The sequence below is a fragment of the Hippoglossus stenolepis genome, chromosome 20 (genome assembly GCF_022539355.2).
Source record: "Hippoglossus stenolepis isolate QCI-W04-F060 chromosome 20, HSTE1.2, whole genome shotgun sequence".
NCBI lineage: Eukaryota > Metazoa > Chordata > Actinopteri > Pleuronectiformes > Pleuronectidae > Hippoglossus > Hippoglossus stenolepis.
The window spans coordinates 15,394,820-15,408,143 of NC_061502.1; the positions used below are offsets into that span (position 1 = coordinate 15,394,820).

Genomic DNA, 13,324 nt, shown 5'->3' on the forward strand with positions numbered 1-13,324 from the left:
TGTAATCTTAATTTCATTAATTTTAATAATTATGAAAATGAATATTCACTTAATGGTTTATATATAACAAAGAGAAATATCAAATCCTCACAGGGAAGAAGCTCAAACCACACAAACTATGCTTGAAAAATAACTAGATCAATAATCAACTATCAAAAATGATACATTTTCTGTCTATTTTCAACATGACCAACTTTAAGTCACCTAAACACATATGGTTACTCACCTTCCCAGGATTTCCAGCAGCTCAGCGACTCCGTTGAAGTGGTCGGTTTCATAGATGAACCTGTGACAGACACAAACATACGACATAAATCATGAAACACACCATGGCATCACAACTCTAAAAACAGAGCTCGCTGATGGGAACAATTGATTCAGGCCGCTGCCACCACTGTGTTGTTTTTAAATATCGTCAGCCCCACGTAGGAGTTGGATAAGAACATTTCACTGGTGTCCCATGATTATCACACATGCAGCCCACAACTCTGTAATTTTAGTCTGTTTCACTCCCCTTCCCCCTCAATGAAATCTGGCTGTTTGCATGTGGGCTGCCATTAAAGTAGCACAGACAGGAAACAGTGATCACTTGGTACTAAAATCAAAGCAAACTATATATCGATAAAATATAATAATAAAATCTATATCTACAATATCTCTTAACCTTGACATGCAGATGACAGTCAGGTTTACCTCCCATTAGAGCTTGTTGACTAATAACTCTCTCCTTGACTTCTAGGATGTGAAGCTCAAGCCAAAATCTCTGTCATCTCTGATCGAGCAATACAAAAATTTCGCTGGGCGATATGGCCAGAAATTATATCAAGATACAATGAGTCGATACTTGTCACATTACTAAGTCTAAAAACTGACTTTTGCTCCTGAGTGAAGGTTGTGGTTTTAAACTCATCAACTTCATCAATCGACCTCAGATCTCCTCAATGTGTTACGCATTATATCGACATTGGACTTTTGTTTTATGTGATAATTATTTATATTATTGCCTTGCCCAGCCCTAACAGTCATATGGACACTGTTGAGAACAGTTGCCAAGAACTACTGATTGTCTCAAATGCCTCAATTTCCTCTCCGCTAAATTACTGTAATGCTCTATATTTGGGCATCAGCCTGTCATCCTCTCTCGTTTGCAGCTGCTGACTGGTACCAGACCAAACAGCATCTCAGCTGTACTTGCATCCCTGCATTACCTTCTATGTTTTTAAACCTATACATGTCCTGGTGCCTCAGTACATCTGAGTTTCACTTCCCCCTTGTGTCCATCCCCATAGCAACAAATGGTTACTTGGAAAACGGATCATATTTAGACGTAGACAAAATGACTTAAATTGCCGCTGCTCTTACGTAACTTAACGATCCATATGTCATTTACCTCCTCTGTTTGCTAACCCATGTGGCTGTGGTATGTACAGACAGAGCCTGACAACTGTGGCACTATATTTATCGTCAGTGGCAGATGGTTAAAGTGGGTGCACCCGTTTTACCACCTTGCCTGTTGGTAACGACATCAAGTGTCCCCTGTTTCAATCATCTGAGGCCCAGTGTCACGCAGCAACAGGAGCAGTAAAGAGTCAACGCGCTGCAGATTGGAATCCTATGTCTCCATCTGCACTAATTTTTCTGCTCCCTAGGTTTGTGAGAAGTGGGATGAATTGGTGTAACAAATATATATTTCATCCCAAACCTTAATAGAGCTGTTAGAAGATATTTTTTTCCTGCATTCATTGAATACTGCTATGAAATAGACAGTTACACCTGGAATGTTCAAATGCAAACTGTCAGACTGATCGGAAAGGGTTGAGAGCTGTCTTTTATAATCAAAATAAAAATTTGAAATTATAGAACGAAAAGAGAACAAGAGTAGGAACCAAGTCTCATGTTTGTGTTTCCACCGAACGTGAAGTACTATGAAGATTAAGCAAACTGGACCAACAGAGAATTACATTTTTTAAAACTACTGTCACACAAAGACAACACAATCTTTGTGTATCTAATGATGTTTCCAGATGTTGGAGAGGAGGTAATGACTGAAAGAAGAGACTAAAATATCCAGAGTTCAGTCCCATTCATTTTCTCAGCTTTTTTTACCAAATCCTTTCTTTCTTTCTTTCTTCAATCTTTAACTAGTCAGAAAACAGACAACTTTTTATTACATGCTGCAATGTCTGCATTCGACTGGTCAGAGATGTTACACCCTGCAGACTCTGCTCTTATAGTTTATAATGGTTTGGAAACATTTAAACCCGGAGAAAGGACTTTTTGGCACCTGTGCGGTCATACAGTGACTTAATGTAGACCATGGTTCCTCTGATGGAAACACAGGTTGAGTTCCAGAGTTATCTGGGTAAGTTCTTGCTTTCTTAGTTTCATTGGAGCGTCCTTAAAGTTCCTTCTTAACAGATATGACTGTATTTAGCAGTGAACTTGTGCGTTTCTCTAAATTCTCTTGGAATATATATTTCAATCTAAATAAAATCATGGTTACATAAGCATTACTGCTGCACTTTCCTCTCCATTATAGATTTTACTCACTTCAAGAAAATATTGTTGATCTGCTTTCTGATGAAGGCTCGTAACCCCAGGAACTTTCCGTAGATCCGATGAAGGATGGTCTTCAGGAAGTCCCTCTCCCTCGGGTCCTCACTGTCAAACAGCTCCAGGAGCTAAAAATAAAGAGAGAAAATGACAAACACTAAGTTCTCAGTCCAGATTTGTTTGAAATGAATTAATATTCACTGAGTGGTGAAGAATTAATATTATTTTCACTGGTTTGTTACTGCTGCCAAGGAGTCAGATGTTGTGATGTTGAATGTTTGGTGTTTGTTTTTTTTAGCCGTCAGCAGGATTACAACAACCCCAACAGATCCCACAAAAACAAGACCGAACCAATTCATTAATTTGTCCAATCATGTCGTACAAGTCATCAGCATCTCATAAAAAACAAAACATATGGTATTTATGCCTGTACAATCAATAATGAAACATCTGGGATAAAACAGCAATTTGCAGCAACATGTAATGGTTGAGGTCCAAGTCACTGCCACAGAGTTCAAAAGGAATATCTTCAGGCTCAGATCGGTGTGATACCAACATGCCACCAGCACCTCGGCGACGGGGCTGTCCGTCTATTTTTAAACCCGTGTACATCCAGGAAACGTGTTTTGTTACGCACACACATGTTCTCCTCCTGCAATGCGCCAATTCCCATTCATTCAGCTTCATTAAACCTTTTAAGCCGTGGGAGTTAAACGGTGTAACCAGTCTTACACCATAACCAATGAGCTCTCGTCATGTGAGGCAAATGGGGCAACACAATGGTTTGTTTTTTCCATTCTCCACTCAAAGTTTCTCAGATCATCACCCAAACAAGATGTCTAGTGGTGAGCTGCAACTCTCTACCATCACCTCCAAGCGATAATGATGGACAATAAATGGATCCTCCTTACTTACCCTCACAACACATGCCTATTACCGGTGTTATAAATATATATCTTTTTGTAGACATTGAATCTGGGAAAAGGGGTTGTTTTGGTAAATTTTACTTCATTATGGACATAACTGACGAGATGAGATGTGACTGCTCACAAGTTAATCAATGATGAAAAAATTGGATATAGACGACGGACCCGACTGTTATAAAACAAAAGCTGCCAGGGTAAAATTCAGAGATGCGGTTTGAGCCGGAGGTGATGTCAATATTCAATCACAATAGGTCACACTGTGATTTGAGCTTTTTCTCCTGAGCCAAGAACAAGTCCCTGTGGGATGATTTCTTTTCTACTTTGAGTAAAAGAATATATATAATAATTTCCGGGCAACATCTTTGTCTGCGAGATAAACATAAAAGATAATTTGTTTACATCTGGTCCATGGACATATTGGTGGAAATGAAAATGTTATTACGTAGAAATCAGTTTTCCATGATGGTTTGACAAACACACTGCTGGAAACATGCAGGACTCTGATCATTTCATTTTCACACATATACTGAGAATTTAAGTATATATAAGTAAATGTGTGAAGCAAATCTGTGATCCTGACCTCTTTGAAATCTGTCGTACAGATATAGGACAAAGCTACCACCCACGGTTTGTGGAGGAAGCGAGGCACCAGTCTCACTTCACACTCACCTGATGTAGGGTAGGTCATTGCTTTGGAAATCATGCATATACAAAACAGTGTGTTTACGGTTCAGTTGCCACTGAGCCAACATATTCTATATGTCAGGCTTGGGAATACCCACTGCAATAAAGTATCGACTGTAAGTGTTTTATTTTTATGAGCATCTCATTTTCGAACCAGAGCATTTCAGTTACTGCTCATGAAGACGGCCGTAACATTTAACCGAGGAAAAAACTGATAAGAGAATAATGAAACACTTCTTCCAGGGCTGTTGGTTATGGGTTTAAATAAACTGAGAAAAACAGATGCCTCATGCCAACACAAGGGCAGATACAGTCCACATGATTTAATCAATGCTCCCTGAGGAGTAAAAAACCTCTAAATACACCAGGACCATGTGTCTGACCACACGTTCTGCTCTTAGCTCCACATATGGTTGTTTTCCCATGATGAAGGTTGTTTTCTGCAGCAGGATCAGCAGCACCAGAGCAGTGCTGTGTATAACACTTATATATATAAAAAAAATATGCCATTAACTAATGATTAGGATCATGAGCTTGGTTCTAAGGAGCCGTGCTGAGAGCCACTTTCAGGAATAAACCAACGACTAAACTGCATATTTCAGGGATTCTGCAGGTTTCAACAAGTTATATTTAAGACTTTTAAAGACCATAAATGAATGACATTTAAGATCTATGTCAAGTATGACAGATATCCCAGGTTTACTTATACTTCCTCATAATTAAAGATAGGGTGAATTAGCCACGGTAGATAATAACCTTCAAATTGCCACTTCATCTTATAAACTACTACATAAAACCTTTTTTAAGGTTCCCCGAGAAACCCTGATGGTTGTTTTTGCTACTTCAATCATTGCTTCCTTGTGAGTCTTCCACATACCAACAGTTTAGCCTACTAGTCAATTTACAACATCTCCCAGCTAACATTTAAAGAATGTGTTTGTAGTAAAGTCTGTGGAAGAGTTGGAGAACAGGTTCACAGCTGATAAAATCAAAGTTGACGGCTAAACATTGCTCTGCTCCATGTTTGTATCTATTCACACCCATTACCAGAGACTGGGCCAGCAAGACAAAAACACAACAAAAGAGACGCCTTAACAAATAGTGTACAGTGCAAATGCTAAATACTTGATAATGAGTAGAGGTCACAACAGGTTTTGCTTCAGTAGGTTGTTATGGTGCAAAATAAGAATCTAAAAACATGTGAAAACCAGGATATGAAAAACAAGGATTCCCTACAGTGAAATGTGGGGAACCTCTACTTCTTTTCCTTGCTACCCTTGTGCTTTAACTCTTGTGGTGAATATGTTCGTGTATATCTCAGAACCTTTCCTGCGCTGTGTGTATTACAGTGACTTTAGTTAACTAGACCACAGGCCTTCTGCCTTTACTGCCACCCAAAACTACTCCTCATCTCGTAGCTCCAAGCAGCAGTTTGGCTTCTCTCCTCGTGAAGAGTAAACAGGCAGCTATTTAAAGCTTCCCCAAGACGCACTCACATCATGGAAAGTCGGTGCAGGCACCTCGGATGTGGCCCAGCCAACATTCGAGGGCTCTGTGGTCCCTGTTAGCTGCTGCTCTTTTCTGCAGCTTCACACAAGACGTTAAGCATTCCTGAGGTAGGTGGGTACGGAGCCGAGAACGCATGTCAGTTCTGTCGGCAAATGTTTGAAAACCTAATAATGATGTATGAGTAGAATGTATTGCAATAAAGCCGGTTAGGTTTGGAAACCTGCTGACAGATTTACATATTACCAGGGAAACCTCTGAGGTCATGCAAAATGTTTTTAAAGAAAGTCAGTCACCTGCAGAACAAACTTCTGATCAATGTAGCGCTTGGCAATGCTGGGCTGGAAGTCTGGATTTTCTAGAAAGCGCAGCAGAAATTCGTAGACCAGCTGGAAAACACAGAGAGAAATTTAAAACAAAATAGAAATATGAGCTTCGTAAGTGCTCCAACACACAATGATTGAAATCTAGTACAGACATACTTAAGTATCAGATTCTTACTTGTATGTGAGGCCATGAAGCCTCTAGAGTGGGTTCATCCTCCTCTGGGTCAAAATCAGGGTTTTCACTCGGGGGAAGAGTCCGGAAAATGTTGGTGCAGATCTAGAGGGGGAAGGACAGAAAGAAAGGGTTAACATCCCAGCAGCGCGTGAGATGACATACAGTCAGGAAACGGGTTTTCCTGAGTTATCCACAGATGTGATCCTTTATTTAAATATGCAGACACATGATGAATAGAAAGCTAATGAAGTTTTACAGATGACCTATTTTTCCCAACCAAACACAGTTTCATCAAACCTACTTTGGTTTCCGGGCCTCCACACTCACCTCTAATACAAAAAAGGTGTTAAAGCATCGTTCAAAAACTACTTCTGCGCTCGACCGACACATCTTTACTTCCTCCCACTATCCAGAAATTCCCCCAAAATACCCCAGATACAGTCACAGTCAATTTGTTTGGTCCATGTGCCATTCACTAACATGGAGGAGGTGGAATTAATGACCAATACTGCAGCCAACCAGAAGGTGGCGATCGAGAATCTTTAGTTTCACAATCGGGGAGCAGTCATGTCATCAGTCTATGGTCTCGATACACTGCTCTGAATTCCCCCAAACTTCTGCTACAACTCAAGAGAAGAACAAAACAAATACACTTGACACAGCTTGATAACTGGAGTGGAAAGAAACCTTATCTGGAATATTTCTGACCATGTTTAATTTCACTGAGTGTGTTTGAAAGTCCCCAAAACACAGAGAGGAGCTGGATAAAATCAGTACAGATTGTGCATCTGCCGCAACCCTCGATTAAAATTCTGCACCGAAGACAATCGCTGTAGACAGGTTACCGCTGCCTCTGTCCCACCTTGTTATTTTTAGCCCGGGTAAATTTGAGTGACACACACAGAGCAGTGGGGCGCTGGAAAAGCTGGCATTATGTGATTGAGTGCAGACTCATGCTGAAGTGATAAAGACAACATTAAATTACCTATTGGCAGCTGGAAAATCAAAATGACTAATGGGAGAGGAAGGCAGCAGGGGAATTTTAAACTTGACATTCGCCCAAAATATGGCATAAAAACCCACAGGGGAGAATATCTCTTCTGACTTGACGGCACCATACCATGTATTTGCTGCAGATTTTTACATGACTTGTTTTGGCTGAAGCTCTAGCATAACCTGTGTTATATTCCAGAACCATGCTGAGATGACCCTCCCGGATGTATTCACTGAAAAGAGCTAAACTTGCTGCAGTATGAAAAAGCTGCTCCAGTTTCGATGTTCACATCACCATCACAGTCGGTGCTTGCTATTAGCTGAAAGAAATGACAGCTAGCTTGTCTTGTCTATCAATCCAATATTATTTGTATATTAAAAAGATATTTTTCCCTCAAATGGTTTAACAAGGTGAGACATCTTCTGTCCTTCACCCTCGACTAGAGTGAAGAAAAACTACCCAAAAAGACCTGCATACAGTATGTGGACAGGGATTTGTATCATCTGCAGCCTATTTCCTTCAAGCCTGAATGAGCTGTGCATCGACGCTATTGTGCTGAGCTCTTATCCGCCTGCTTGTGAGCTTCCTGTTATTTTAGAGAAGTCTGACACGGTGGTGCAGCTGTTTCTGAGCTGACGAAAATTCCATCTGGCAAGAGTACATGTGCAGTGTTCAAACTCGCTTACACCGAGCATCTCCTCCATTAGCCAAACAGAAACAGAGCCTGCATGATTTACTGTTTTATTATTCACAGAGTGATTCACTCCGTGGAGTCTGGCTGTTTGCATTTAGGAGCACTTTGTGACAACTACACGATGAATGCTGTATAAGCATTTACCACACAAGTGCATCTAAAAGCCACCATCTTATCATTTCAATAACTTCAACAGTGTCTGACCTGGGCCTAAACACTGCTCGGGCAGTTGGGTCCAATATCTGTGTGACCGGCCTATGCCAGTCCCTTGATGAAGCAGTGATGCAGATGAACGATCGTCTGACCCTTCTTCCAACACAAGGCGACTACACATTTCTGACGGATTACTTGAACACAGTAACGTCAAAAACCTATTTCTACTGTTTACCTCGCTTATGTTACGATGAAAGACACGGTCATTGCTGCAGTGGAAAGTTTCCAGAGCTATGAAATCCAGTCTGAGTACTATAAAGCCCAATGTAGGGTTTAATAAACCTTTAACTGCATTATTCTGATATTCCCACAATGCAACTCCTCCATTGTTTTATCCCCTATGAATATCTCCTTTCGCTATTAATAATACTGGGATGTTTTTTTATCTGAGCCCCCACAAACTTAGCATAGGTACATTGAGCAGACTGTAGGGCCTGTCATACACAAGTTAAAGTTTTGTTTCCTTTAGATTGAATACATTGGTGATTATTGCTGATGTCAGGGAGCACCAACAGTCCTCAGGAAAGATTGTCCAACCTCTGAAACCACAGTCAAGGCTGTATGTCATCTGTAGAACATGCAGATGAGTGCAGGAGCTAATAATGAGGCAGATGAATAACCTTTGTTTCATATTACTGTGTTTTTGCGGGTTTGCAGTTTATGTTTTTTTGGGGTAAGAAATCACTGATTTACACAGTTTATGCATAAACAGGTTACATAATTCACCATATAACCATTCAGTATGCTTTAAATTCCCTCCAGTCAATTCACAATATCGCAAAAATAACTACAGTTGGAGAAAAAACACGAAACAATGCTGTGGGTGGATGACAAACATGGGAGGCATGTGAGAAATTTTCACTGAGGGGGAAAAAGGAAACAGTGATTTGTGTGCGCGAGTGAGTGTAAATGATGTAGGAGGATACAAAAATGGGCCGTTCCTAAGTGACAGTGCTGTAAGTGAAACCAGCGTGGGCTCGATGATGACACAGGAGGCTGTAAATCTGTGTGGGGTCAGTTTGCCGCCAGTAACAACCAACACCTAGCAACGCACACGAGGCGAGAGAAAGGAAGGAGGAGGGTAGATAGAGATAAAGCGTGAAGAGTACGATTGGCACAAAAGGATGAAAAATATGGCATAAAAGGGGAATTGAAGCTTATTGATTCTCTTTTTGGCCGTCTTTTTACAGCTCTCACTGACACAGCAAAGGAGGAATTCAATCTAAATTGACCTAACCCTAACCCTGAAAGATGCGATTTTCTAGAATATATAGTGACACTAATTATAGAGTTGGCAAAACCTCCTCTGACATAGATAGGAAACCTGGCTGTTTATACCACAGTGATCAAAGCAGGCCTCGCAGCAGCAGAATAATGGGCCGTACTTTAAACACTCACCTCTTCATTATCATGTGATGCCAAGCATGGAGTGTCCACGAGAGCTATTATCAGTCCAGCCTTCTGAAAGTGCAGCTGCTGTTTGTCTAACCTCATTCAGGAGCCTGGACTTTCTCTAAGGCTCAACCCATGTCGCTCCAACATATAGACTACAAAGATGAGTGAGATTATAAAGAAAGACTGACGATTATACATGTGGAGAAGCCAGGGTCATGCATTTACACTACACTAGGTTACAAACCTGCTGATGTAGTAGTCTGAGATATCACTTAATATAACTATGAACAGTTCAGATACACTTCTACTGCTGCTCTCTTATAGCTGCTGTGAACCAAGCATTACTACATTTCAGTTTCGGGTCATTAATCTAATAAGATTTTCTGCCTCGTCATGAAAGAAAAAGTGTGAAAACCGTTTTTTACTCAGTAGAACACACATGGAAATTTACTTTGTAGTCATGACTTGACTGGAAACTAACTACAGCACAAATCTGTTTCTGGTTATTGAGATTTAATAGAATAACTGCATTAGTGTGATTTTATTTTTATTCTTTGTGGAGTGCTGACATGGAAGGATTTGCTCCAGTGTTTATTGCCGTGTCGGCACATTGGAGAGATTATCATGCCATGTTGCAGACAGAGCACAACGTCCCATCGTCTTCCATTAATTATTTACCACAAGCTTCAATGTTTATGTTAAGGAAAAATCCACTCTGCTACTCTCCAGACTTCAGAAATGATGAGCATTAAATCATGGTGAATCAGCATGTAGGTTAAAACTGAATAAATAAAACAGGGTTTGAGAGAGGGCTTTAATTTTGTGCTTCTTTTGTTTAAGTGGACTATTTTTGATTGTCTTTTTATACTTTACAATCACACAAGGGAGAAAGCTGGTATTTATTTACATTCTCGTGTCATTTGCTGCCAAAACTATCTAGACAGACTGTTCAAATAAAAATTACTCTATGTCCGAATGGTGAGTGCGTTTGATTTAAAGGTGAGACTGGCACAGCAACAAGGTACAGTACTGCTGATACACACTGTGCTTTAAACACAGACGCTGCAACAGTTTAAACATTGGCACCAAATGCTTTGTTAGTTGGCCAACGTCTTATTTACCTTCTCTATCCCCATGAAAACAGCGGTTGCGCCATGGCAGCAGTACCTGATGACAGCTTACACTGCCAGAGTTAAGTTTTTCTGAACAAGATATTATATTAAATCCAAGTACTGCTGCTGTTTTTGAGTGTTAACTTTAATTGGAAATGACCTGTTTCTGAACTGCTGTAATTACATATACTTCACACAGCATAAAACATGTAGTTATGACACAAATTGATCCATTAAACTTGTATTTTAACTCCCTGACAGCTGCATAAAAGTGATGTTTGCTGAGGTACTAGCACTAAATGTGACTGAATGGTACTTATAATATATATATATATATATATATATATATATATATATATATATATATATATATATATATATATATATATATATATATATATATATATATATATATATATATATATATATATATATATATATATATATATATATATATATATTAGGGCAAATCATACAAGCAAACTGCTACATGTACAGTAAATGAAAATTTAGGCTGCAAAATAATTAACTTTTTCTCTCCTTGTCTAAATTATGCCAAGAGCCATTTAAACAACAAGTGCAGCCCCCAAAGCAATGGGGAAAAACCCTTAGTCTTAAAGATGGGTTTCTACAGATAAAGTAAAGATTTAAAACATTTTAAAACCGTTGCCATACCAAATAGTAATCTAAAGACTCCTTGACTCATCTGTGGACGTACGTTCTGATTGTCGACACTGTGATGATCTGCAGTGAGGAGTGAGTCGCTGCAACAATGATTATTGTACTGACTGCTGTGCTGTAAATGTTACACATGAGTCATTATTACACTGTAGGAGGGAGCTAGGCTGCTCAGGGCACCTACTACACAAACACAAATCTATATTATGTTGGCCAATGATACTTCACACCGCAGGGTGTTGGTTTGTTAAACAGACAGTCGAGTGTTTAAGAATTCTGCAGCAGCGAACTAAGATACATGTACAGTATATCTTCAGATAATTAAGAAAATATAACTAAATAATATATGCATCTAAATCTAATCCAAGTTACTCTTTGTCACATATACAATAGATGGGGGATGACAACATGAATTAAAAAAGGTATGAATAATTTGCAATCGCTTGCATCACTTACAGTAACATGTGTCGTCATGGAAACAATCACTGCCATAAACATTATGTGACAACACTAGAGATTGTGAATATATATTGGATTTTATTATTAGTTTGGATCTAAATTGACATTTTAAGATTTTATGACACTCAAGCAATGTTTTTATGACACTTAAGCAATCTTTTCTGCATTCTGAGCATAATAGATGTGTGGAGGGAATATCTCTGACCTTAAGGTTTAAACATGAACTGCAATATTAATGTTGCCGCAGAGGTTTGGAAAAAGCACTTAAGCAGCAAAAAGCAGCGTGTTCAGGTTTTGTTGTGAAATAGCCACAGGACGTCCTGTGTGACAGATACTAGCATTAGATTAGTGGAGGTGATCTAAGACCTAAATAATGTTAAACATTGGGCTAAATCTCAAATTGAAAAATAATGATTTTGTACTGAAGAAGTTTGGTAATGACTTTAAAACACTTAATGCAGTGAACCTAAAACCTGACAAATGACCCTGTCTAGGCACATGATCAGCCTCCATTTTGTTATCTTGCACAGTGATGCTACAGTGACAGAGAGGAGGCCTCTTTGCAGTTTAATACTTGCACATGAAATGAAACTCAATTTACTGCTGCTGTGGTTGCTGAGTTTATTTTCCTCACCATATTAGTGATCTCTGGGTACGTGGACTCCACCAGCACGCCTCTGTTGGTGGAAACATAGTCCACGAGCTCGTTGAGTGTCGCCCTCTTTATCTCCTTGCTCTTCAGATCCATCACAGAGTCGAAGAAGTCGAAGAGCATGCAACACTGCTGGAGTTTCTGGGTGAACAGTTCCTGCTGCTCTGTGGAGGGGGCATCTGGAATCATACAAAAGAAGAAAATAAATTTAAAACAAATATTATGATAACAGATTACAGATAAGACAAGCAAACAATAACAACTGGAAATGTACCACTGGGAGTTGTGACTTGCTTGTGCAGTGTAACAGTGTGAAATGAAAGGTAGTGCATTATAAATTTGCATGTGTCTGGATTTCTTTGGGTTTTGACTTCCAGACCAATTCTCAAGGTTTAAGAGTACACAGACATGGCAAAGCAACCTCTAAATATTACATATTTAGTAAAACTGCAGTACACCTCACAATAGACCAGTGTATTTTGACACACACAGGCAGCCCAGTCATTCTCGGCTTTGATTGTAAAGCCTTTTATGGATTAGACGGTGAGTGAGTTCAGAGTGTATTAGAGCTGTCAAACTTGACCCCAGCTCAGCTATATACAGCATGTGGCTGCCATCCAGAAATCCAGTGACACACTGTACACTGATGTTCTGTTCCTACACAGCAGAGGCTCACTGCTGCATACACAGGACTCACTCTGTAATAGTAGCAGCAAGACGTGGCTAATGGGAACCAACTTTCAGGTCTGATTTACAACACCTCAAGAACCAACACCCCAGAGGTGGAGAGGTTACAAAAACACAGAAATCATTCGTAACACCAGTTGACATTGAGCTACACTGGTGTACCTCATGAAAATGAATGTCTATGTAGCATATTTTGGAGTGTAAATTACATAAAAGCTAATACAATGTAGCTGTTTATACACTGGTAACCCGCTTGTAACTACTCTCTTC

General features: G+C 39.6%; 1 protein-coding gene across 1 annotated transcript in view; it reads right to left on the bottom strand.

The window, feature by feature from the left end:
* Positions 1–13,324, bottom strand: part of ppp2r5a (protein phosphatase 2, regulatory subunit B', alpha isoform) — a 31,706-nt gene that overhangs the window by 4,869 nt on the left and 13,513 nt on the right. Inside the window, exons 2-6 of the mRNA XM_035143679.2 lie at positions 12,350–12,546; positions 6,171–6,272; positions 5,966–6,058; positions 2,551–2,681; positions 227–286 (exon numbers count right to left, since the gene is read on the bottom strand). Of these exons, the coding sequence (XP_034999570.1) occupies positions 227–286; positions 2,551–2,681; positions 5,966–6,058; positions 6,171–6,272; positions 12,350–12,546 (583 nt within the window). The remainder of the gene's footprint in view (positions 1–226; positions 287–2,550; positions 2,682–5,965; positions 6,059–6,170; positions 6,273–12,349; positions 12,547–13,324) is intronic.